This window comes from Diadema antillarum, unplaced genomic scaffold, assembly GCF_040938485.1.
Source record: "Diadema antillarum isolate AM-2024a unplaced genomic scaffold, OU_Dant_1.0 seq00000462_RagTag, whole genome shotgun sequence".
In the NCBI taxonomy this organism is placed as follows: domain Eukaryota; kingdom Metazoa; phylum Echinodermata; class Echinoidea; order Diadematoida; family Diadematidae; genus Diadema; species Diadema antillarum.
Genome location: NW_027271433.1, coordinates 1426091 through 1450800, shown reverse-complemented (window position 1 = coordinate 1450800; position 24710 = coordinate 1426091). Strand labels below are relative to the sequence as shown.

Here is a 24710-nt window from a genome sequence, read left to right as displayed (position 1 = left end):
TAATGCTCGCAGGGAAATTTCACAATGTTTCACACCCAATAATCATTGGTCAGCTAGCAGACAAACATATCAAGGCTCATTACTGTACATGGTGTAAGTCATTAAATTTTTTATCTGTTAATGTATTTGAAATTTGCTCAATTCATCTATTGCCATGCACATTTTATGTGAGAGTGATTTGTTTCCCTAGTATGATGTTTTAACAATAGATGTAGATGAGAAGAAATAGGTAATGAAGTGTCATGATCACCCGACCGAGATGCTAATACTAAAACTAACCCCCTGTTCAGACACAAGCAAGTTTATACCAAAACATGATAAAGAAACGACAATAAAAATCATTGTATAGCCGACAGACCATTCAGATGCTAATCTCGACCATTCTGGAAAACGTTGTAAAGATGCGCAGTTTACCACTGCGCATGTTATGTTCATGATGTTGCCGCTAGTGAGAGGAATAGGGTCACCTTTCGTGTGCACTCACATCAAACCCCGCCCAGTTAATACTAGTATACTGTTCTATGGTCACCATACATCCAGACACATTTGGACATGATGGAATGCTGATTCGTCATTGAGTTCTAGTTTGAAACAATGCTCTGACCATTGTTTCATTATACATCATTTCGTTATACGTTGTTTTTAAGTCAGAATTCAGACATATAAATGCATTATTATAGCTAAATACTGTTTTATTTTTTTTTAAATGCATCTGAACACCCTGTAAAGGCCCATAATACACCTTACTTACCACGTTGGATTAACCCATTGAGGAAGAGTCCCATGTACATATATACTCGGGCAGGTGTCTATGGGAAATGCATGTTGTAGCAAAATCGGTCCATCCTCAACGGGAAATAAGCACTGTGCTTTGTTCGCAATCTGCGTTTCATCAACGAGTCGTCTGAGTTTTCACCGACAAATTTGCCATCAGCCAATCAGGCAAGGATTTACACTGACAACTGTTAAAGCTAATGAAATCCTTGCGTCTGATTGGCTGATAGCTTTGTCGGTCTCCGACGAACTCGTTGATGAAACGCCCCCCTATGCACCTTGGAGTGCTCTCTTCTTCAGATTGGCATGAATGACTAGAAACCAATTGTCATTGAATAGAGATTACTTAGTATCCTTGATCCCTATTGTGTCACCATGGCCTTCCTGTTGGACTGAGGCACATCATTACACCCGATTGGGTTTACTATTAATCTACTAAGGGGTCAAGTTTGGGCAGATTACTGAATACAATACAGAAAAAGGTTAGCAAGTAATACTGTGTGCAGCATGTTTTTGGTTTCACACTTGTATCACCTTATTTTGCACAATTTAGCAAATAATTATTTCCGTTACAGGAAAATATTCCCTCTTTAAAAAAGTATGGGTAATGTTCTGGGCATGGGCAAAATATATTGGATCAAATACGATAACAGGGTTTTGAAAGTCAAATGTTATAGAAAGGCTGATGCTACTAACAAGCCGGTGGAATCAAATAGGAGAGAATTAATTCTCTTTCATGTTGTGTCACTGATTTTCTGCTATAAAAGGAAAGCATTCACATTTGTTAGTTCAGTGAATGCAAATTGGCAAAACTGTTCAGAAAAATCTGATAATCCTTACAAAAGCTATCACCTTTCAAAGTCTTGGGGAATTCCCTGTGCCGCCCCCTTTCAATGGGAAATCGACTTCAATTTATGAGGTCAAAATAGAACAATGATTATTCTTATTCATTCTATTTTCTCCCATGTGTCAGCGTGACAAAAAGACTTCACATTAGAGGCCCTCACATTAGCTACTCTTATGGAACGAAAAGAATCACCCTGAAGTGTGGCAATACTCATGTGTACATGTAATAGGAAGGCAGGCCCAACTTGGGATACAGTGTATATTTGCAAATCCCTATAATGACTTCTGTACAGCTTTATATGACTGATCCGACACAGTGTAAGTATACGTACTGAAGACTCTTGACTGGAGTCAAATGTTACTGACAAGCATGTTTCAGTGCACATATTTTTTGATGGGCAATTCTATTACAAACTGTATATTCGAATGTATCCCGATGAGCAGCAAATTACTTGTACATAAAAAAAATACAAAATAATGTTGTAAAGTGTTAAAATTGTACAGTGAAATTATGTGTACATATATACGCACATGTGTAGATTTGCTGGCAACTAATGATTTGCAAAATGAGAGTTACCTGCACAGGGCAACTTATGTGAAAATGTGACTTGAACAGAAAATTGTCGGTTTGTGAACATTCTGTCGTTTACACTGGTGTATGTATCTCAGTGCATCCAGAGTTTTCAGCATTACAATTGAAGAGTTTGTTTGCAAAAACCGATAAGTCCATTTTTGAAGATTTCGAAGTACGGTCTCTGTCATAAAGTACAAAATAATACCTTTTATATGATATATTGGTCACTACATATAAAGGTACATTTTTGAAGTTAATGGTCAAAAGAAGCAAAAATTTTCTTATTATTCTCTTTATTTTTCTTGACCTTTAATTGCAAATATCTCCATTTGGCAAATATGGACTTATCGGTTTTTGCAAACAAACTCTTCAATTACAGGTTTTGACATTGCAGTGTACAGGTGTAGGCCCAAAAGTATGATTGGTTTGAGTGGATTGTATGTGATCTGCTTGCTTGCCAATGCAGTACAGTATATCTCCCACAATTCTCACTAGGAAATCTTTGTGGTTATGATTCTCAAGTCCTCTCCAAGCTTAATTAGCTGATTGGCTCAGCTTGTGGAGTACTTTCTTTGCCAATTGTCTGGACATTGACAGTCGGTTAATAGAGACTGCCTGATCCTAACCCCTATTGTGTCATCATGGCCATCCTCTTGGACTAGGTTTTGTTATACCTGAACAGACTCTCTTCCTTTCTGTAAAGTTAAGTTTGTGGGGATTTACTAAATGTTATTGGGGGAAAGAAATCAAAACTTAACCCCTTCCCCTTTGAAGACGGGTTTGATTTTGCTACAACACGCATTTCCCATAGACACCTGCCCAAGTATACTCGGGACTCGTCAATGGGTTCAAGACGGTGTAGCTAAGAAGTGCCTGATTGTGTATGGGCAAGGAGTTAACCTCCTTGGTATAGGTTTAATCTGGCCCTGGTGCGAAATGCTCCGATGAATCATGGAAATGAGATCTCCTTCAGGTTTCTAGCTTTTTGGGAACATTACAGCTTCCTCTGTGTGACATCCATCAAGAAGCACTTAGTCGCATCGTAGATCTCTGTGTGCAATTTGTCAAGTGCCAGCGACTGCATTTGTAATGAACGACTAGAGTGGATGTGCATTTCATTTGCAAAAAGCCTGGTATGGTGAATAAAAAAGCTTCTCTTCATAGAAAAAAAAAAGAGAAAAATCACCTGTAGACCTACCTTTAGACTGAGATCGGTGCATACATGTAATTCTGCCATGCATTTCAGACTGCACTTTAAGTATGGAAGTTATTGAGCATAATGTTAGGCTTGACTTGTGAGTACAACCTGCGCAGTACGGTTATTTAATATTTGCCCTCATATTCTCTCACCGGCTGAATGACTTTGCAAAATCCAAACACTCGGTGAGATAATAACGTGCAGCAATATAAGCCACATAGGGGTGCTGGAACTGTTGCGCTGTTATCTTTCTTTTCCCTTTGTCTTGTCTATGCGTACTGTAAAACATGATATATTCGCAGCATGAAATTTTCTTGAATTGCCACTGGCATTCAAAGCATATAGTGTAGACAAGAACTTTCGTGTGCATTTTGATTTCACAAATCTTGGCTCTTGTGAAATTCGGAGTTAAATTAACATACACGCGAACATTCCTCGTTTTACAGTAATTATTTCTGGCTGTATAGTATACTTTTTTTCATCAAATATTGAGAAAAGATGTCTTGAATGGAAAGTATTTTTTTTTTTTACTAGAAATTTTGATGTTTGATCCCAATGGTTTGATCTTCTTTGCCTGCTCATACTTGTATCTAGGTTTGTATTGCTATACTGGCTCGAATGCCATTAGTATACTGTCGTCATGTACATGTATATTTCCTAATAGTGTAATACCCACTGCCAAGTAAACAAAAAATGCACAAAATGAATTGTGGCTGGGTCAATATCACCCTCATTCCTCAAAGATGCTGAGTCATCTTTCGTGGTTGTGTCGTCGGCACTACGTTTGTTTACCTGCAGTGTGCCTTTGCTCCAGCATGCATGATGCACGAAGCGTGGCTCAAGCAGAAAATCTTTGTAACGCTGTGCACATAAATTTTGCAAGTTACGGTCTTCATTTCGCACTGTGAGTAACTGATTTTCATTTCCAGGGAACTCGAGATCACATGTATTAAAGTTTACAGATCTTGTGTAGTTCTGGTAATATCGTTCAAAAAAAGAAAAATATAGAATTTGTTCAAACAGTTATAATACCTAATTTTGACTGTATTTGGAGCTGTGTGTTTTCAAAAAAAAACTGAAGATCAATAATGAAACCCAGAATTGCCAAGAGGGGCCTTATAATTTGCAAAATTATTAACATGTAAGGTGAGTAGTCAATTAGGTCTATCACTATTATCCTGTGTGATATTTCCAAGGGAAGATAATTGTATTCCAAAGATCTCTCTCTTTCCTACATTATGTTGTATTTTAACCGCGTAATATTCAGGTGCATTACACTTGTACAGCACATGTATATGGGAGCGTAAAGGTTGATTACAGCATTGCCGTACAAATTTTTATGCCTTCGCCACGAAGTGGTGCCGGAGGCATTATGTTTTCGGGTTGTCTGGATGGCGCAAATTTCACCAAACTTTGTTGGAGGATGATGTATGATGGGACAATTACTTGAGTAGTTTTTCAGTGAAATCGGACAGAGGTCAAAGGTCAAAGATCAAGGTCAAATCCTAAAATTTATCTGTTTACGTGATAACTCAAAAATGGATGAAGCAGCTTTCACCAAACTTGGTCCAAGGATGATGTATGATGGGACAATTAGTTGAGTAGATTTTAGTGACATTGGCAAGGGGTCAAAGGTCAAAAGGTCAAGGTCAAATGCTACAAATGTTGCAATTTCCCCCATAGATGCAATGTCAACAGGTATTTTCTTGAAACTTGGTGTGGACATGTACTACTACGTAAAGATTCCCCAGAGAGAGTTTCATGTCATAAGGTCAAAGGTCAAAAGGTCAATGGTTAGGTGAAAATGTTGCAATATCACTTTTCTCGCAAATGGTTCAATGTATCTTCGTGGAACTTGGCACATACGCATGTACTGTCTGGCAGGGATTATCTAGGGAATTTAGGGGTCATGGGTCAATATTCAGGGGTCAAAGGTCAAGGTCAGCTCCTCAAAATTGGACTATTTCCCTCATATACTAGTATGTAATATGCAATGCTTGCATTATTAGTTTCAAAACTTAATGCATGCATTACCTAATGGAGATTCTCCAGGAAATTTCCAGCCAGAAGGTCAAAGGTTAAGGGTCAAAGGCCAGGTTTCAATGCTCCCCCCCCAAAAAAAAAAAAAAAAAATATATACATATATATTTTGTACCATCATCACACTCTTTCTTCATAACTTGGAAATTACTCAATGCATAAACTTCCCCAAAATTCCCCAAATATGTGTACCTGCACTCTTAGAAAATTATAGCAAACCCAGTTCAAGACATGTCTGACAAACTTGTCATTTCAATATTTTGCCAGATATGTGAAACTGTCATGGATCACACAGTGTGAAGACATTGTACTATACGCCTATTGGGAGAATCATGCATTATGGCGGAGGCATCAGTCGCCATAGCGACATTTCTAGTTTAGTAATGGTCTCGTGTCTTGCACATACATGTAGATGTGACTCTGTATGCCCATCTGCTACGAATGAATTTTATTTTCACTGAAAAATTACATAAATGTGATCAGCTGCCACAGGAATTAAGCAATGCAAAGCCATTGTGAGGTGCTTCACTCTGAAGGTTCAGTTCAGTTCAGTGCCATTTATTTCCAGCAAAGCCTAATATACTTATTAAAGTACAGATAACAATGAGATCAAAAGTAAAAAAAAAATCCTTTTTAACAAAAAACACAACAAAATATGTAAATGAATATGATATGCAATAATGATATGCAATATCAGAATAAATGGAGATACAAAACAGGTAGGTACAAAGACAGAGACCAAGAAAAGGACATTCATACCAACATTGATATTGACAGAGACGCAAGTATGGACATAGAACAAATAACAGATGTGTGTGGTACAGGGAGATCATCGTGGGTATATCTGGTTTTCACTCAAAGAAGTGGATTTGTTTGCTACAATGTTTACCATAACAGCATCAGAAAATTTCTTCATTTTGAATTTTTTTTGGGGACAATTCTCCCTCCTCAATTCATATTCTGAACTAGAGTGGCATCTGGAAAGGAATTCAGATCCATTCATTCAGATCTAGTGATATTTCATACACAATATGCGTAGCTTGCGAGGCGAGGTTCAAATGTAATATGAATTTTTGTGAGCATCATTTTGGTGTGGAGAGGCAGCTGCAGCAAACAGAAAAACTTAATGAAGAAATGATTGGATAGAGTCGCAGACCCCAAATTTCCAATCACAAAGTTTGATTGCACACCAGAGTTTCACATGCACCAATATTGTTAGTCCAGAGCGATCGACTGGATCACAACCTCACGGTTTCCTGTATCGGTTTACCCCTGCCGCCGTCCAAGTTGGCGTCGTCATCGTTGGTAGGAGGTGCCTTTTGAAAGCAGCTGGAGAGTGTAATTTGCAATCGCACGGCCTTGGGTGTGATAACTGGTTACGGACAGGTCGTCGGGATTTCCGTAATTTGCGACCATATGAGGACAGTATTGTGAGCTCCCTGCAATACAGTTTGATGTCATACCAGATTTTCATTTGCCCATAGCTTCATTTTGCAGAGTTGGAAATGAGGCATATTGGTTGGCTCCTGTAATATCACAAAAGGGTGTATATATCATTTCTTCAGTATCCCCAAAAATAGTCATAAATTGTGCATATATCTGGTTGTGAGAATATGCTGCTTCATGAAATGTATGAAATATTAAAAGGGCATTTTTTTTTTTTCATTTTAGATTGGAGTGGAAGTTGACACTATCCCTTGGTTTTCCAGAATCTGTGTGAATGTTGTGTGGTTCAACACACGAGGGCAGCAAACACAAACAGAGGGAAAGAAATTGCTGTTCAATCTCTTCCACCCTGTTAACTGAGTGCCTTTTCAAGCGAACAACGATAACAAAATACCAGGGTCAGCCACAGAATAGATGCAGTATTTGCTTTTATGTCAAAACAATTTGCTTCTGCTTGCTTGTTCCCCTGAATGTACAGTGTATCTGCCGGTTCACATGAAAGAGAATAGACAACCGGATGAGAAAAGTTTCCCAATACTATGCTACATTGTTCGCATGTCATACATAACCAAAATATTGACTATATGAGATGCCATTTGCTCCACCCCATTGGATATTTATGAGCGTTGTAAGACGTCACCTAATCATGGCATAGATCCTGTCACGAGAGTGTGAGTTTGTAGAACTTTTCCTTTAAGGAGTCAGAATGCCCGTGCTGCAATATAGGATGAAGCATACTCTTTTTGTGTGTGTGTGTGTGTGTGGGGGGGGGGGGGGAGGGGGGGATTCAGAAACATAAAAAAGAGTACAGCATTTATTTTGAAAATAGCAATTCAGGTGGTAGCCTTGTGTACATACAATTTTTTAACCATGATTTGCTTTGTACTTTGTTCAAAAGTGAAATGGAGAGTGCGGGTCTGTAGTGTGGAAAGTAGCCAGCTGCCAAAGCTGCAATTCCTTCTATTCTGTGGTGGTTTTTTCTTGTTTGTTTGTTTGTTTGTTTGTTTGTTTGTTTGTTTGTTTGTGTGTTTGTTTGTTTGTTTGTTTGTTTGTTTGCAGCCGTATGATCAGTCTTGAAACCAGCCAGTCAAAATCTCATGCAAGCAAATACAGTTCCCATTAGGGTGACACCTTGTACAGGAGCTCACAAACTGCTGTCTACCCTGTCTATGGCCATAGGGGGGATGTGTGTCTACTTGCTGATGTAGGATGGGTCAGCACAGTCAGGGTGACCTTACTGTAGTTTTTACTTGCACTTTCATAAGTTCTCAAGCACCCATTTTCTGATGTGGGGCGGAAAGAAAGGCAGGTTGGACAGGCGTCCCACTTTAGCACTCACTATCCCATCGTGAGAACTCAACACAGTTCTGTGTTCTAAATGCCCCTCAAGGTTGTGAACCACTGGGCCATGACTCTTGTACTGGACAAGGGATAGATAGCTCTTCTGCAAGACTACTCCCCTTTCTCCCACTAGCCACACCTCCTCCCCTCACATCCTTGTTTCTGTATGTACTTTCCATTCTTCCCTAAGTCACACCTCCTACCCTACACCACACCTCCTTCCCTTCACCACACCTCCTAGCCTACACCATTTCCTTCCTTGCACCATGCTTTTCCTATACAACACTCTTTTCCCTCAGCCACACCCCTTTCCTTCACTATACATTTTCCTGTACCACACCTCTGTTAGCCACACCCCGTTTCCTTCACTGTACCTTTCGTTGTAGCACACCTCCTTCCCTACACCACACCTTCTAGCCTACACCATGTTTCCTGGTGCTTAAAGGTAGGGGATACCTTTTACAGACCTCCCAAAATGCAGCAAAACATTAAATATGAACCTCAGGGGACTTGCTTAGGCCACTGCTTAGAAATTTGGAAGTCAACAGTTATCTAAAATTTGAATAATGCACAAAGCTCAACTACACAGTAGTTCTGTGTGTCAGCCACACTTAAGCCTTTTTGTTGCATTCTTCTGTATTTGTGATCTATACACACAAATCTAAAAGTACAAGAGCTGATGTAATAACATATAGAGTGTGTGGCAAGAATGTATATAGAAATGTTTGTAAGTTGTCACAAATGTACACACTAGTAGTTATGTACATATGTATGATGTACTGTATGCATGGCTGTTTTAATGTGTATGTACACAGGTTGACCAGATTCATGGAGAACATTCTACATGGTATAGATATAGTACATACAGGCTGACCAGATCAGTGGAGAATTTTCTAGGTGGTATACAATGTAGCTATACAGTACATGCATGTAACAGGAAATACATTATAGCTCACTCAATCTAGAATGATTTCACCCATTCCAGAAAGTTCTGGGAAGTGCTAACATATTTGGCTGAGTGAGGCACTGTCCCTGTAGCCCAATGTGATTGGTAGTTATTCTTGGCAATGATGTTTTGTACATAGTTAGGCAGTGAGTCATCCAGGTTTCCTGGAACTTGGACTGGCTAGTAGGTTGGAGAGAGTTATAGAATGTGCTAGAAAGGGGTGAATGGATAGTATATAAGCCAGAGAAATTCTGCAGTAGGCAGAGTACCCAACACCTCTGCTCTGAGAGTTACGTCACTTCTGGCTCTGAAACGACTTGTTATAGTCAGTCCTGTGTTACCTGCTGACCTGTTATGTTTGTGGAGATACTTGGCCTGGGAGACATTTTACCTGCAGAGAATTAATGTGCCTTCATTGGACTCCATATTTTAATGTCAACGGACATTGCTACGGCAAAGCTGTGACGGGCTGGATTCCTAGCTGGACAATATAAAGTGAATCATCATTCAACGCATCGACTGGACGTGGTCGTTGGATTCTGCACATTTCGCTGGGAACATTATACGGTGGATCTATTGTGGACATATACCCTGGATTTATAACGCGGACTATTGTAACCTGTGCCTTTGGATTTACGTCGAAGGAATCATTCATCGGTGCATCACGGATCATTCATTTGTGCATCGAACATCGTATTTGGACACTTTCAAAGGATTATTTAATACGTGTAAGTGATTCCACTACCGATTTATAACTGTTTCTATTGATCATTGTTGTACTGATGTGACGCTGATTACCAGTCTGTACCCACAATATCACTGTTAATAAACCACCTGAACATCAGTTGATTGTTTCTTTTGTGCGATCATTCTCAGAGTGATTTTGGTCGTAACAAAGTGTTGATGAACTTTCTTCACAAAATATACATGATGGACACACATGCAGTATGGGTCTGAAAAGGTAGCCTAGTAATGTACTGGAATTTACGGTATTTCCTTTACAGCACCCCTTCCCCTCAGCCACACCCCTTTTCCTTCATTACACCTTTCCCTCACTAGACCTTTCCCTGCACCACACCCCCTTCCCTATACCACACTTTCCACACTCCATGCTTCCTTCTGTTTACCACATATCCCTCCTCAGCACCACAATCACATCCCTTTAATTAGAGAAATGAATTTTATGTCCCAGAGCAAATTAATATTGGTAACTTCACATACATGTTAATGCAGTAAATCTTTTTTTTAAATTTATTTTTATAATGCTAACATACTGTAATACAGTTATGTGGTAAATACATCAAAACTTGTGGTAGCTCTTCTGTGTGGTTATCAGCCATGTGGGAAACATAACCCTACAATTTTACTCTTGAAAGATGGCGATGTCAATTGCTGTATTTTAAATCCATATGTGATTATTGCTCCTTCTCCTCTTTGGTTTGTGAAGTAAATGTTGTTGATTTCTGGTATTTTGTTGAAATTGTTGAAGCACTTCGATTCTGTATAGAAGAGGCGCAATACATTTGTAGATACTAGGTTATCATAATCATTATTGTGAGGTTGGAAGATATGCTGTAAAAGGTTAGGTTACTACCAATAGCAGATGTCATGTGGAAACCTCTTTCATAAAAAAAAAACAGCAAAAAGAAAGTCACAAAATTATACATTTTATAATATTCCTTCTCTTTTATTTCCCTGTATAGTAGGTCACAGGGAAATGAGGACTCGGGTTGTGAGGTCAAATCAAGCTTTTGTGTATTATAGAGGAATTTACAAGTCGGTTATCCAGAGCATGCCCCTTGTTGTGTATTTGTGTATGTGAGTGTGTGAGTGTGTGAGTGTGTGAACCACTTAGGGTTAGTTGTGTCTTTTGGGAAGACTCACCGAAGTGTGTCAGCTGAAAATTCACTGTCCGTGAGCCGCAAGATAAAGTGACGTCCTTTAGACCCACTTTGTTGCGGGTTAGTCGTGCGAGTGAGTCTGCTCGACGGTTCTATCTGGCTGCCAACGCTGTCTCAAGCAGACGCGTCGTTCGTTCGTTCCAACTCGTCTGCAGTGATGGACGGGAGCGAGACAGAGGGGGAGCTCAAAAATTTGGAGGCCCCAGAGTTGACACAGTTATTGCTCACCTCTGGTGCAGTCCAGCTTGACAGAGCTGTGGTGGAATGTGTTTTGACTTCTGTAAGTGCACAGAGCAAATGTGTTTTTCCAGTCCACAGCAGGTATAAAAAGAAAAGAGGCTGCTTCAGCTGTTCTGAAAATCATTATTTTCTGCCAGCCTTGCTTTCTTCAGTGGGAGCAAACTATTTCCCCATTCCTGTGGTGCTGCCTGTGGGTCTCATCAATGGTGATTTGTGTGTGTATTCAGAGAGTTACAGTACTACAATACTTGACAGCCATTTGCATTCATGGAAACTCCTGATTTCTGGCTCATTTTTTGGAGGCACTACCTGGCTTCAAAGGAGACCCATGCACTGCAACATCGCTTGAAACGGTCCAACCTCCACCATACACAGGGCACTGTACTTACATTTGTGATTTATGTCTATTGATTGCTTGGGCATCAGTGGTTTTGATTTCTGTGGAATAGTAGCTGCAGATTTGGAGTTTCTCTTGCAGCCCATTGAAATCAACCTGTTTGATTCCAGTTCTTTGCTTCCGATGGATGAGCGCTTTTCTTGCATTCTTTGGTTTGACTGTGGCATGCATTCCACAAGGACTGTGTTATGTGTTTTTGCTCTGTGTTTTATAGCGGTGTTAGAATTTCTCCCACTTCTCTGTATTGTGCGAAACCACTGCAGAGAATACTTGCACTCTAAAGTTTTCTGAACCATATTATTTATCTCTATCCTTCTGCACTGACAAAACATTTTGCAACATTTTGCAGAATGTCTGGTTTGTAACGGCATTTTCCTAAAGCTGTGAAATTCTAACAACCGAAACACAGTTTATGCTACATGTGCAAGTATAGCCAGCATTGTGAATATTTAAGGAAGATATCTTCTGTGTGAGTTACTTATGATACCAAAACATTATAGCTTGAAAACCATATAAAACCTCTTGCAACCCCCTACCGACATTTTGAAAAAAAAAGGTCCCAGATAAATCACATTTTAATGTATGCTACGCAAATTTACACAGTTTTACAGATTAAGGCGTTCGACAGTTGTGTCTTGACACATTTATTTTGACAATATTAATAGAACATGTCAGTGAAAGTTTGAAGAAAATCAGACAATCTGTTCAAAAGTTATGAATTTTTGAAGTTTCAGTGCTGCCATTGCTGGATGACAAGACTACTATAGCTTGTGATGTCACATGCGTAGAATGGTTCTATAAAGAAAATATAAAGGAAAATTCAACATATTTTCACTTTGCTCACATAACAACAGAGCACTTGACTTGCCTCTTTCAGAAGGCGGAGGAGTAATATTCCCCTCAACATATGTCAGTTACAAGTCGAGGGAATATATAGGCCCTACTTTTTTCAAAAATTGAAATTTTGTGAAATTCTCCTATTTTCCATATATCATTCAACACATGTGACATCATACACTGTTGTAGTCTTCTCATCCAGCAGTGTTTTCACAATAACTTTGAAAATTCATAACTTTTGAATGGCTTGTCTGATTTTCCTCAAACTTTTAAAGTAATGTGTGAACTACTAATATCACTCCATTCTCTCAACCGACATGTATGTTATGGAGGTGGGCTTGTCCTTTAACAATGTGAGAGGTGGTAATTCTAAACGTTTTGAGGTTTGAAAGATAGGACTTTCACCTGCAAGATTAATTGTGTCACAATTGTCAACAGTTTTCCTGGATCTGTGTCAAGCTCCTAATTAGCGAGCTGATGAATGTCTTTCATTTAGCAAACCTTTTCATCTGACTTGGAGAAATAGTTCAGATGGAAATTCCCTTCTCTGAAATGATTTGAAAATCTAGAACAATGATTTAAAGCATTTATCACAAGTTTGTCCTGTTCCAAACTAGCTATATTTTACATTGATGCAATAGCATAATTCTCTTTTTTTTTTTGTCTACAGTGTTGATAAGCTTAAAAAAGCTTAAAAATATATATTACGAATTAAAAAATAAATAAATCAGTATTTAGCTTCAAGTAGCATGTTTATGCCTTAGTGTGAAAGGTACATCATATAAAGCGTTTAAAAAAAAAAAACATTTTTGTTGTTTTACATAATACTTATCACATCCGTTTGGATTTTGTATGTCTGCCTCCATTGAGATTTTGTGCAAATTTTCATCATACCAAAGCATCATCCAAACTCAGTTGTTTGTTGTGATTATCAATAATAGTTCATGATAGAAAACTATCTGTAGAGTTACAGTGGGATCCATTATAATGTTGCTCTTTTGAGTACTCAAAAATCGCAGTGTACAAAACAGAAGTGTATTAAAGTGATTTTGATAGGGAAGCCGATCAATATGACTGATATAGAATGTCCTCAACTTCTCTTCATTGACAGAAATTTGATGGTAAATGACTGAAGCTAGTACATATAGTCGATACTTTTGAATGTTGCTTCATAACTGTCGTAATCCTTCCAGTTTTTACAGGAAATTGAGAAATTGAGCAAAGTTTTCCTTACGACACCTCTTTTCCACCCTCCATCCCAACTCTTTTGACTTTTAATCATTGAAAGAGTAAATATTGCTCCACTTGTATGAAGAGGAGGTTCTGTGCTTATCAACATTTCAGAGCTGCTCATCACTTATTACATTTTTTGCATCCTTGTAATCAGCAAATCTGTGGACTACAAAACCAAGCAGAATTTGTGCCAACTCTAGTTTTCGCCGATTGTCTAACAACAGTAGTTGTAAAAGACATGATTTGATATTCCCTTTTTGGATTGAAGACCATCAGGAGAATTTGAATATCGTCTTTTATGTCACCTGCAATACTTTTGTGGAGTATTGCATTTTTTTATGGGAGCATCAAACAGGAAATTTGATCGTCATGGGTAATATCTTTGTATCGATGGCTTGGTAAGTAGTGATAACATTGTGTATTAATATTCCTTGCTTTATTGCAGCAGTAATGTATCCGTGTTTGCTCTGACAATGAATTTGCAGAATGAGAAAACCCAGTCATCTTCTTCATAGCTAAATTTGGTTACCTCTTCCTTGTAATGCTTGGCAAATATGTATTAGGAAGGGGGGGGGGGGGTTATCGTGTGGCTTACGATGTTCTTCAGTCCATGGTGTTGAATCCTCTATTTCCTCATTCTTTGGTTCAACAGACAATGCAGGTATGTGTTTGTGTGTGTGTGTGAAGATGTATTGGCATGAATGGGATGAAATGACTGTAGTTACAAGGAGTTGGATCACAGTAGGGTGGGTGGGGGGGGGGGGGGGGGGGGGGGAGGGAGAGAGAGAAGTACATAGGCACACAACCTATCTCTTAGTCTTATGGCCTAAACTACATTCATTTGAATGCAAAAGTTACTTTTAACAGATGAGACTATTGGTTACTGCACGCCAGTTCTTACCTTGAATCTCTCGCAGAAATTTGTATGAGACCCATCTTTTTTTTTTGTTTGTTAATGTGATAAAGTATGGGTGTATTTTGTTTTTGATAAACAGCTTGATAGCTTTAGAGAATTGATAGACCTTGTTTTCATTAAAGTGGCTAATGCAGTGTAGAAATGATTTTTTTTTTTTTTTTTTTTTTTTTTTTGCAAAAGATTGTACAGTGATGGGACAGATGCTTGCATTAATTGTCCCAAATGACAGATGATATAGAATGAATTATCTGTCGTTAGCACTTTGCATGAACATCCATCAAAGGGTGAAGGTGAATGCATGAGGTTTTTTTTTTCTTCTGAAAATGGTATATTAATGCCAGCCTAAAAATGAGGAAAACAAACTTGACACATTGACGTAATTATTCCTTTATTTTCTACTCGCTGTCCCCCAATATTGTTGTTCCTTTTATCAAGCAAGTCGGGTATGTGGAATTAATGTTATGCCAGAAATATTCTTTTTTCCTGGGTGAGGGAATCAGCAGCTATATTTTAATCAAAACCTGTTGGTCATGCCTCATTTAGTATTATAGTGGTGGTAAGGTGAAATGTCTGTGAATAAAAGGTCAACAAATTACCGTTCTTGATGGTTGTTCTGCAGTCACAAAATACCTATTCTCTAGTTCCAGAGTAAAGAGTGGGAATTTTTGATGACACAATGTGATTTTCGTTGCAAAGCCTTATCTGATGTGTGTTGTATGAGCAGATCACGCACAATGAACCTTTCCGATCTGACACAGCAAATTCCTGTGTAAGAGTGTATGATAATGATTGTGTATAACGTGTGTGTGTGGTTTGTGTATATAATGTGGATATTTTACGTTTGTGCTTCTGTCAGTCTGCTTACAGTCTTCTTGGGGTATGTCTTGGCATTTGATGTCACTAATATGCATGAAAAACAAAGAGTTCATCTCCAGCCTGAGAAGTTTAGTAGTGCAGAGTTGTCAGAAGGTTTAGAGTTTTTCCGTGTTTTGATTTTAAGCCAAGGCTTGCTGTCTGGATGTCTACATGCTGTCGAGCATTTCAGGAGGAACTCTGAAAAACCTGTACAGAGTTCATGAAGTGTCATTTGCGTCGTGTCCGCCGCCGAACCCATTTTATGACGTCCTCATTTTGACAGTGTGATGGACTTCTCCAATCAATAGGAGAAAAAATATTGGCTGAATTATGAGTCCGGCGCCTCTACCACCGTGTAGTTATTCTGCAGACACATGCTGTATTCCAACTGGGAGTAGTATTCTGGTCTTTTGCATTTTAATTTCCTGTGTTGATGGATTGGGAATTAGAGGTTGGAGAATTGTTGGAAAGAGAGATTTTGGTGCACACCGCAACATGTACTAGGTCTTTTTTTCTTTTTATCGTTTTTTTTTTTTTTTTTTTTCGTGCACAGCCAGAAAGCCTGGATGGATTTAACCAATTTCACAGCTATCAAACATTCCTGTTGTCTATGACTTTGGATTGTGTCTTTCTCTGGCTCTCCAATACTCTCTGTTTTTGTGTGTTCAAGCATTATGTGCTTAACATCGTTTAACTAAGCATTGCAAGGTGCAGTGAAGAGTCATCTTGTTTAAAAAAAAAAAAAATCTGCTTTGTCATTTTCCAGTCGTGAGCCTGAGGGGTGATAGTCTTCAAGATTGTCTGAACTCTTATCAGCAGTTCGTACAGCTTCCCCGCATTTGTCGAACGCACCTTTAAGCACGATCGTCGGCTCTGTAGGACGAGACTTTTGACAGCACAAGGTGTGCAAATGAACAGTGACATTGCTTGATTTTGGACAGCACACCAACAGGGTTGCACACCCGGAGTATCAACTTGCTAGTTGGAAGTTGAGGACCAGAAATCAGGAGAGACCGACCATCACCACCATGGACTATCTTGCGGAGCTTGCGAGCATGACAGTGTCAAACTGAGAGGCTAGCTTATCTATAACAAAAGGTTGTCCATTAGAATTTGTGGCCATGCTGAAGATAGATTATACCTTGTTCCCTCCATGGGAGGATGACCTGATGACGTCGAGGTATCAGCGGCGCATATCTGTCCCCCAGGACTCCCCATCGAGTCCCCCGTCCAGCCTGTGGGCAGATGACTACTGGTAGGTACACACATGTTAACCTATCAAGACCAAGAAACCACTTACCGGTATCTGTGGTTTGATGCAAATTTTTGTCATAATAATTCTTATGATTCATTACTTATCTCATAAGGAAAAATTTAAAGTTTTCTTTTCATAATTAGAACCCTATTTTAGTCGCATATACCTGTACCGCTGTTCTAATCATTTGCAGAATTATCAAGAGCCACTTTGTGGCTAACTTTTAGTGAATCTTGAATTGGCAACACAACTCCTCGGGTTAAGGCTACTTTTTTGTGTCCAAATTGGCAAATTTTTGCATTTTTATCCCTCCGCCACGAAGTGGTGGAGGAGGCATTATGTTTTCGGGTTGTCCGTCCTTCCGTCCGTCCTTCTGCCCGTATGTCCTTCCGTCCGTCCGTAATCAAATTTTGTGGACAGTGTTTTTACAACTAAAAAACTTTTTAAGGTATCCTAATGAAACTTGGCATGTTTGTGTATGAAGGGATGAAGTTGTGCCTATCAACTTTTGGGTGCACATGCTTAAGGTCAAAGGTCAAAAGATCAAGGTCAGATGTTCAAAATGTTACTATTTCCCCCATATCTATGCAATGTCTGAAGATATTGTTTTGAAACTTGGTGTATACATGTACTACCCAATAAGATTCGTTGGTCAGAGTTTCAAGTCATGAGGTCAAAGGTCAAAGGTTGAGTGAAAATATTCAAATTTCACTTTTTTCTGCAGATATATGGATTTTTATTTTCCTATTGATAGTCTACTGCATCAGATGTTTCATTACATTATGATTACAAATGGGTAAAACATTGGTATTATGTGTCACGGTTAATAGATCAGCAACTAAAATTTGCTTTCATGATCACTTCCATCTTTACTCATTCCCTAAGTAGGCAATGAGAATTTACCTTGATCTCTATTGCAGCAATCTGGTGCATGATCGTGGATGTATGTATAGGTATTACGAGTTTCCACTCATGTTACATATTTGTAGATGAATTTATTGTGTTCATAGAGTAGGCTATCATATTTGAGTAAACACAGTAGAAAGCTTATTGCGTGTAGGCAACCAGATATTGAATCTTTGATTTTCATTAGGATCACAACAAGTCTGTGTTGTGAAAGTAGAAAATTAGATGTCCCTGCTATTGGTCATGCATAGTGGGATTTGACATCTAATCAGCCTTAATTATTGATGAGCCCATTATACTGAACTACATAGTGCCCGGCTGTTTGAGTTATGGATTTTTCTCTCATTATGAAGGCAATTGCGTGAAGTTTTCCACACTTCTTGGCCTAATTGAAAATTAATCTTTAATGACGATGACCAGTTTGTATGACGGCACTTTGTCTGCTGTAGATATGGAACAATTTTTAGTAACAGATACAGTGTATATGTCATGGATGTAAAAAGAGTGGAGGAAAAGGAAGTAAGGAAACAATTTAAAAAAAGAAGGAAGACACCAGCTGTAGGGATAAAACTAAACTACTTCTACTGCTGTAGGATGGACATTTATATTTATGGACAGAGAATAATGAATTTTACAGAGCCAATTTCTCATCAAGACCAGCTTTGATTAATTACAAGCAAGGTTTTGCCTTATTTTACAAACCTGCCAGGCTGGTTGAGAAGAGAAGAATTTATTCACATTGCACCCTCAGAGCAGAAGTCATTGTTGATTCATGTGCACTGATGTACATACAACCTTGCAGTTGTGATAGTGTCGTGTCCAAGTGTCCATTTGTGTGTGTGTGTGTGTGTGTGTGTGTGTGTGTGTGTGTGTGTGTGTGTGTGTGTGTGTGTGTGTGTGTGTGTGTCTGTGTGTCTGTCTATTTGTCTGTCTGTTTGTGTGTCTGTGTGATTGTGTGATTGTGTGTGTGTGATTGCTAAGCATTATAAAATCACATGAAAGTGGTACTAGTAATTAATTGTGCCCAGCTTCCGGGATATTGCAGTGAAAGAGATCAGAATTAATAGGATAGTGAAATTGTGATGTGACACTCGTTTAACCCATTATAAGAGACTAGTCCTGAATTTATACGGGCAGGTTTCTATGGGAAATGTGTGTTACAGCAAAATCAGCTTGTCCTCAATGGGTTTTGATATGTCATTTTGCAATATGATGCCATAAACTTTTGGTAATAGAATGCATAGACATCTTTGCATGATTGTTCAGAATCCATGTTGCATAAGGTTTGATTAACCCATTGAGGACAGACTGATTTTGCTACATGCATGCATTTCCCATGGACACCTGCCTGACTACACTCAGGACTCGTCCTCAAGGGGTTAAAGACAAAGAAAGAGAGTGGCCACCCCGTGAGCTGCATCAAGTATTCAGCATGAAATCTATTGTAGAGGGGACAATTTAAAATGCAGAGCTGTGTTGAGGTATTGTTCGGCAGGATTATATATCCGCGCAGCCTCGTCAATCTTTCCCCAGCCACTTCCAGAGCATATGGCAACGACAGATTGTCTCGCCCTCAAATTACTTGGCAAATTGGTAGCACCATCCTTCTACAGTCTGTATCTCCCTCTCTTCCCCCCCCCCCCCCTCCCTCTCTCTCCCTCTCTCACACCCCTTTTATACTGGCCGTTAACTCGCTTCAGGTGCGGACCTGAAGCAAGCTAACTCTCAGTGTGAAAGGTCGAAAAATAGTTAGCCTGAGCTAAAATTAGCCCGCTCTAGGGGAGTGGATCAGGTCCGCTTCACGTCGGAGCTAACGTCAGTATAAAAGGTACGCAAGTTTAGTTCAGGCTAAATTCACTGACCCGTGACCGGAAAGCATGTACAGTGCTTCTGGGTTGCCAATATGTACATTTACTGCTGTACTGTTGCCACCGGCACGCTGTGTACTAAGCATCGCATGCATTGGTATATTAATAGTATTTTACACTGACACTGTTCGCTGTTCAGTAAAACGCTCAATGAACTCTTTGAACTAGTAAATGACATGATTAAATCGTGAGAAAAAAAAATAGACTGGCACAGTAGTACATACTTATATATGCCAATGACTAGTTGAATTTCGCGAGTAACATATAACAACGGAAGTGAACTCATACTGGTAAGTAAGCATAAAGTGTCACAGAATTTTTTGCTCTCGTGGGAAGGACAGCAGGTTGATGGGGGGGGGGGATGATAGGTCTGGTCTTGCGCGTACATGTAACCGTGGGTGGTCGAGAATGGCAGTATAAAACGACTTATCCTGATCTAAAGTTAGCTCGCTTCAGAAGCGAGCTGAAAGTCGTGCCCAGTATAAAAGGGGTATATCTCTCACACACCATCTCTATCTCTCACAAACTATCTCTCCCCCTCTCCCAAACTATCTCTCACAAACCATCTCTCCCTCTCTCACAAACTATCTCTCCTTCTCACTTTCATTCTCATTAGCCGCTGATGGCAGCGCAGATGAGTTGGGCTGAAGGGTGTTACATGGAAGTCTTTTGCTGCTGATCTCCCCCCCCCCCCCCATGTGCCCATCATATTTTGTCCTCCTGCCTTTCGTTGTAAAGATGAGGATGGGTTATGTGGTGAGAGCTCACTACAGATGAGAATAGTGCAGTATGATGTATTAATTGACACTCCGATATATCGTTAAATGTCAGTGGTATAAAAAATCTCCCCTTCACATTCTCTTTATACTTTCGACTTGCAGGTGAAAATGTCAGCATCTTTTCTGTTAGAAGGTTTGATATCTTGGAGAAAAGCTAAGAATGAAATGTAAAAGAAAGAAGACATAAGGGTGTGGCCCCACCCTAGACCACCCTCTTAATTTCCCATTAACCCATAGTTTCATGGACCCTGTTTTGTCGTGTGTTAAGTTTATTGTGAGCTTAGAAACAGGTATGGAAAGGGGTAAGGAGTAGGAATAATGCTGGTAGACTTGTATTCAGGATTGTGCAGGCATCATTTGTGTATCTTTCTTTATCAGCCTCAAGCAATATCCCCCCCCCCCCCACGCACACACACACAGTTTGTTTACTTAAATCAAAGACAATATCTTCAAAGCAAACTTTTGAGTGTCACGTATGTTTATCCATTAAAAGTATAAATGCCAAGAATGTTACTCAAAGTGTTCCCAAGACTTGTTCAAGGTCTCTGTGTAGCGTTATTGTGAAAAGCATTTGGACCGTTGAAATCGACCCAAAGGAGTGTCCTAAAGGAGTGCTTCATCATAAGGCATTATGCCATCTTGGGGATACCACAGGGTGCAGAGGCTGGCGATACTTTGGAGAATCCCTGTAACGAACAGTGTAAAACTTTATCACTGATCTCTACACACAACTGAAGAATTTCAGCTAGAGTCAAAGTTACCATGGAGTGCACGATGTAAACTTCAACGGATATAAAAAGGTATTCGCTAACTTGCAGACTTTCTTTTCTAGTAGCCTTGCGTTAGTCATGGGTTTCAAATGTACCCCAGTGGGCAGAACTAAAGGGGCAGTAATGAGGATTGATTCACATGGGCAAGCCTTGTATCCACACACTCCTGTGTCTTTGAAATGAATTCCTGAAGTTGGCATTTGTTGGTATTCGCGCTTACATATTTGTTTTCCAGTCATGAATTGTACTGAGTTGGAATTTGATAGTAACCAGCAAATTTGAAAGTCCCTATTTCTTTCATGCTGGTCTCGAAGTAAATACATATAATTATAATAAAATGTGTTGGTGAGGTCAGACTTATTTGAGAATTTTTTAGACCATTAAACTTTGGCAATGGTATCATAAATCTATCAGATATAATATCTTTGATTATGGATGTCACTCTGGAGTGTAGACTGATCTGCCAGTAGCATCTGGGGGCTCTGCCCTGGTAAGTCACTGGTAGTCTCTGCAGGAATGGTCTGTAGTAGTTTAATAGTCAGGTAAAAATGCTTTCAAGTTCAATCCTAGTCACTGAAAGGTACCCTTATTTTTACTTGCTCCCAACGAGTAGCATCATGTGTGCTGGTATCCAGTGGTGTCATGGAACATTCTGGAATGCTGAGCACTTCTGAACCCATCATGTTCTGGGGCTATTTCAATGCAGACAATATCATCATGCTACTGTTAAATTGGAACATCATAGTTTTCCTGCATATCCTATAGTTAATGAGAAATATCAGACAGAACCGGGTATAAAGTAATCAAATCTACGCAAAAGCATAGAGAATTTACCAAAAATCACATTGCAAGAAAAATAGGAATTCATGTCAATCTTTTGAATTGCATCATCAATTTTAAGAATCTGTTATGAAGTTAGCAATCAACAGCATCCCTGACCTCTTGCAACTGAAACAAACAATTAAACATGATCAGCGAAGCATTCAAATGAGAGAAAGGGTTGGGTTTTAGTTATCATTCTCCCATATGGAACGTAACAGTTCCACAAACTGGCAGAAATGTGGATTCTTGGACTTGGACGAGTTTCAAGGAGCGGACTTTGAGTTCTAATGCCTTCCACTCTCAAGGGTACCATCTGAGGCATAGTAAATTACAGAGGCAGGGTGGTCTGCAAGAGGTTTGAGCATGTCTCTGCAACATGCTCAATTTCTTGTGTAACATCCTCAGAAGCCAGCAACATGCTATGCAACATCCTGGAAAATTAGCAACATGCTCAAAATGAAACGTAATCAACATGTGAAAAACATGTGCAAATCTTGAGTAACATCAAACTACAATTATTACACGTAGAGAATTTATGCGCAAAACATGAGACAGATCATTGAATGTAAGCAGCACAAGGGGAAGTAAGTCACGAAATATTGCACGCTTCACGCTCGTGATGCGCATTTCATGCACATACAATTTCCGCAATATTCTCACATTCAGAGCTTGCAACATGCTCAAATTTCAAGTTGTGGACCACCTTGCAAAAGTATTTAGAGTTTATGAATTACAGCTATCAATGCGTAATGGAACTTTTGTCTGTTTATAACAAAATATTCATGTAATTTTGACACAAAAAATATTTCCTTTCTCTGCCTTTTTTTTTCACATGGTAGAAGTGAAATAAGAACGAAATTCAAAGAACTGAATAAAGATAGAATAAATAAAAAAAAATACTCCTCCCCTTTGCACACATAAATACACACACATACACACATACTGTATATTAGAACATCATGGTAGTGTATAGTGGATCAATCTTTTTGTTTTTCTTTGTGTGAAGAAAATATGGGGGGGGGGGTTAGAAGGACAGGTAGCAAGGATGGCTGACCTGCATAGAAAATGTCCCATGAATTGCTATTCCAACCCAAGGTGAATATTGTCCATCATTTCTTTTATATTAAACAGTAATATTCTTTTGCGTTAGCAGCCATGCAGAGTACATGCATGTATTTTAGCTATTAAAGCTGTTACCCATGCAGACATGTACCCATGTAGGTACCCCACTAACTTTCAACAGAAAAATTGCTTGGGCAGTCTGCTTGTAAAAAAAAAAAAAAAAAAAAAAATGGAGGAAGAAAAGAACAGAAGTACCGGTGTGCAAAATATACAATAACCTAGGAAAACTCAAGAATTTACATTTTAGTGTGTAACAATGGGTTGTAGTGCACAGTTACGGATGAATGTCACATACAATACAAATTTTTGATGGTGAGGGCTCTGACTGCAAGTTGCTAAATTCAGAAAATTTAAATTCCGGCTTGTGAGTCTGTTTGTTTGTGTATTTGTTTGCTTTTATGATTTTTTGTAACCTTTGGCCTTTGTCATCGCTGTAAAAGACGCTATAGTGATGTACATTTTGATTAAAGGAAAGGGAGAAAAAAACATCAGTTGATCAACTGATAGTTCTTTACAAACATGCCAAACATATCAGTGGGAATTCACAAAGGTATTGTAACCTGTTATGTGCCTAGGCACTTAGCCTTTCTTACCAGGCTTTTCAATGGATCTGCATTCAGTAATTCATTCAAACTTAACCTAGACCCCATTTACTTTGGTGGGGCCCAAGGCCTGGCTACGTTGTGGTACTTAGCCTGGGATTTCTGTGCATTTACACTGCCTTGTCGAGTCGCGCCTGGGGAGTGAAGTTACCTTTGGCAATCTTTTTTTTTTTTTCTTTTGTCATAGTGGCACTCTACATACACATGTCAACATTTTTTTTTTCTTCCAGCGATCTCTAGAGTACCACCAAGTGGATTTTGCTAAGTAATTCGAGTACGCTTGCATTTACATCAACAAAAGGATGCCCGTGACTACCACCTGGAGGTAGTCTCAGGCCGGCCCCGCTTTTAATACGGCGATTGGGCCCTGCTTTTGGTACGGCAATTGGGCCCTTGTGCATTTACTCACACACACACACACACACACACACACACACACACACACACACACAAAAAAAAAAATGGTGCAGTGTCTATTATTGTGGCATTTGATGTCATGATATTTCTTTTAATGTGAATGCACATACTCATGCACACTAATATTGTTTTTTGTCCCAAGAGCATTGTGCACTGTGCCTAGAATCTGAAGGAACAGGATTGGTGCGCACTTTTCTACTTCCAAGTAGAGAAGGTTAGGTTTCCGACAACTCAAAAACTGGCCATCATTGATCACTTTCAGAGCAAATACAATTCTCGAATTTTGAAATGTATGTATATTTCTACTTCAATAGCCATATGTGATTACAGTCATGTAATGGTTTTGACTTCTTTTTTTTCCTTGTATGATAAATTGTTTTCGATCTTCTTTCTTCTTCCTGCTTACAGGAGAACACGGTCCATCAATGCGCCAGTCCCATCCCCCTCCTTTGGGCCCAAGGCCATGCTGAAACGGGTGCCTGTCTCTCAGATTATGTAAGTATGCTTGTCAATATCTGATTTTGTCACGTTTTTTTTTATTTTTTCTCTCAAAAAAGACTTATCTGGCTTTACCCATGTGTGGATAAATGAATAAATCAAGTTTGCCCCTAGTGTGATGCTGTTT

At 39.2% G+C, this 24710-nt stretch overlaps 1 protein-coding gene across 4 annotated transcripts in view; it reads left to right on the top strand.

Moving 5' to 3' along the window:
- The window catches only part of LOC139733164 (NAD kinase-like), an 89871-nt gene that overhangs the window by 46783 nt on the left and 18378 nt on the right, over positions 1–24710 (top strand). For 3 of the 4 annotated variants that reach the window (XM_071644004.1, XM_071644003.1, XM_071644006.1), the window contains exon 2: positions 24494–24580. In XM_071644004.1, coding sequence (XP_071500105.1) covers positions 24494–24580 — 87 coding nt within the window. Of the gene's footprint in view, positions 1–16665; positions 16800–24493; positions 24581–24710 lie in introns of those variants that run through there. The other variant, XM_071644005.1, reaches the window with a different exon arrangement.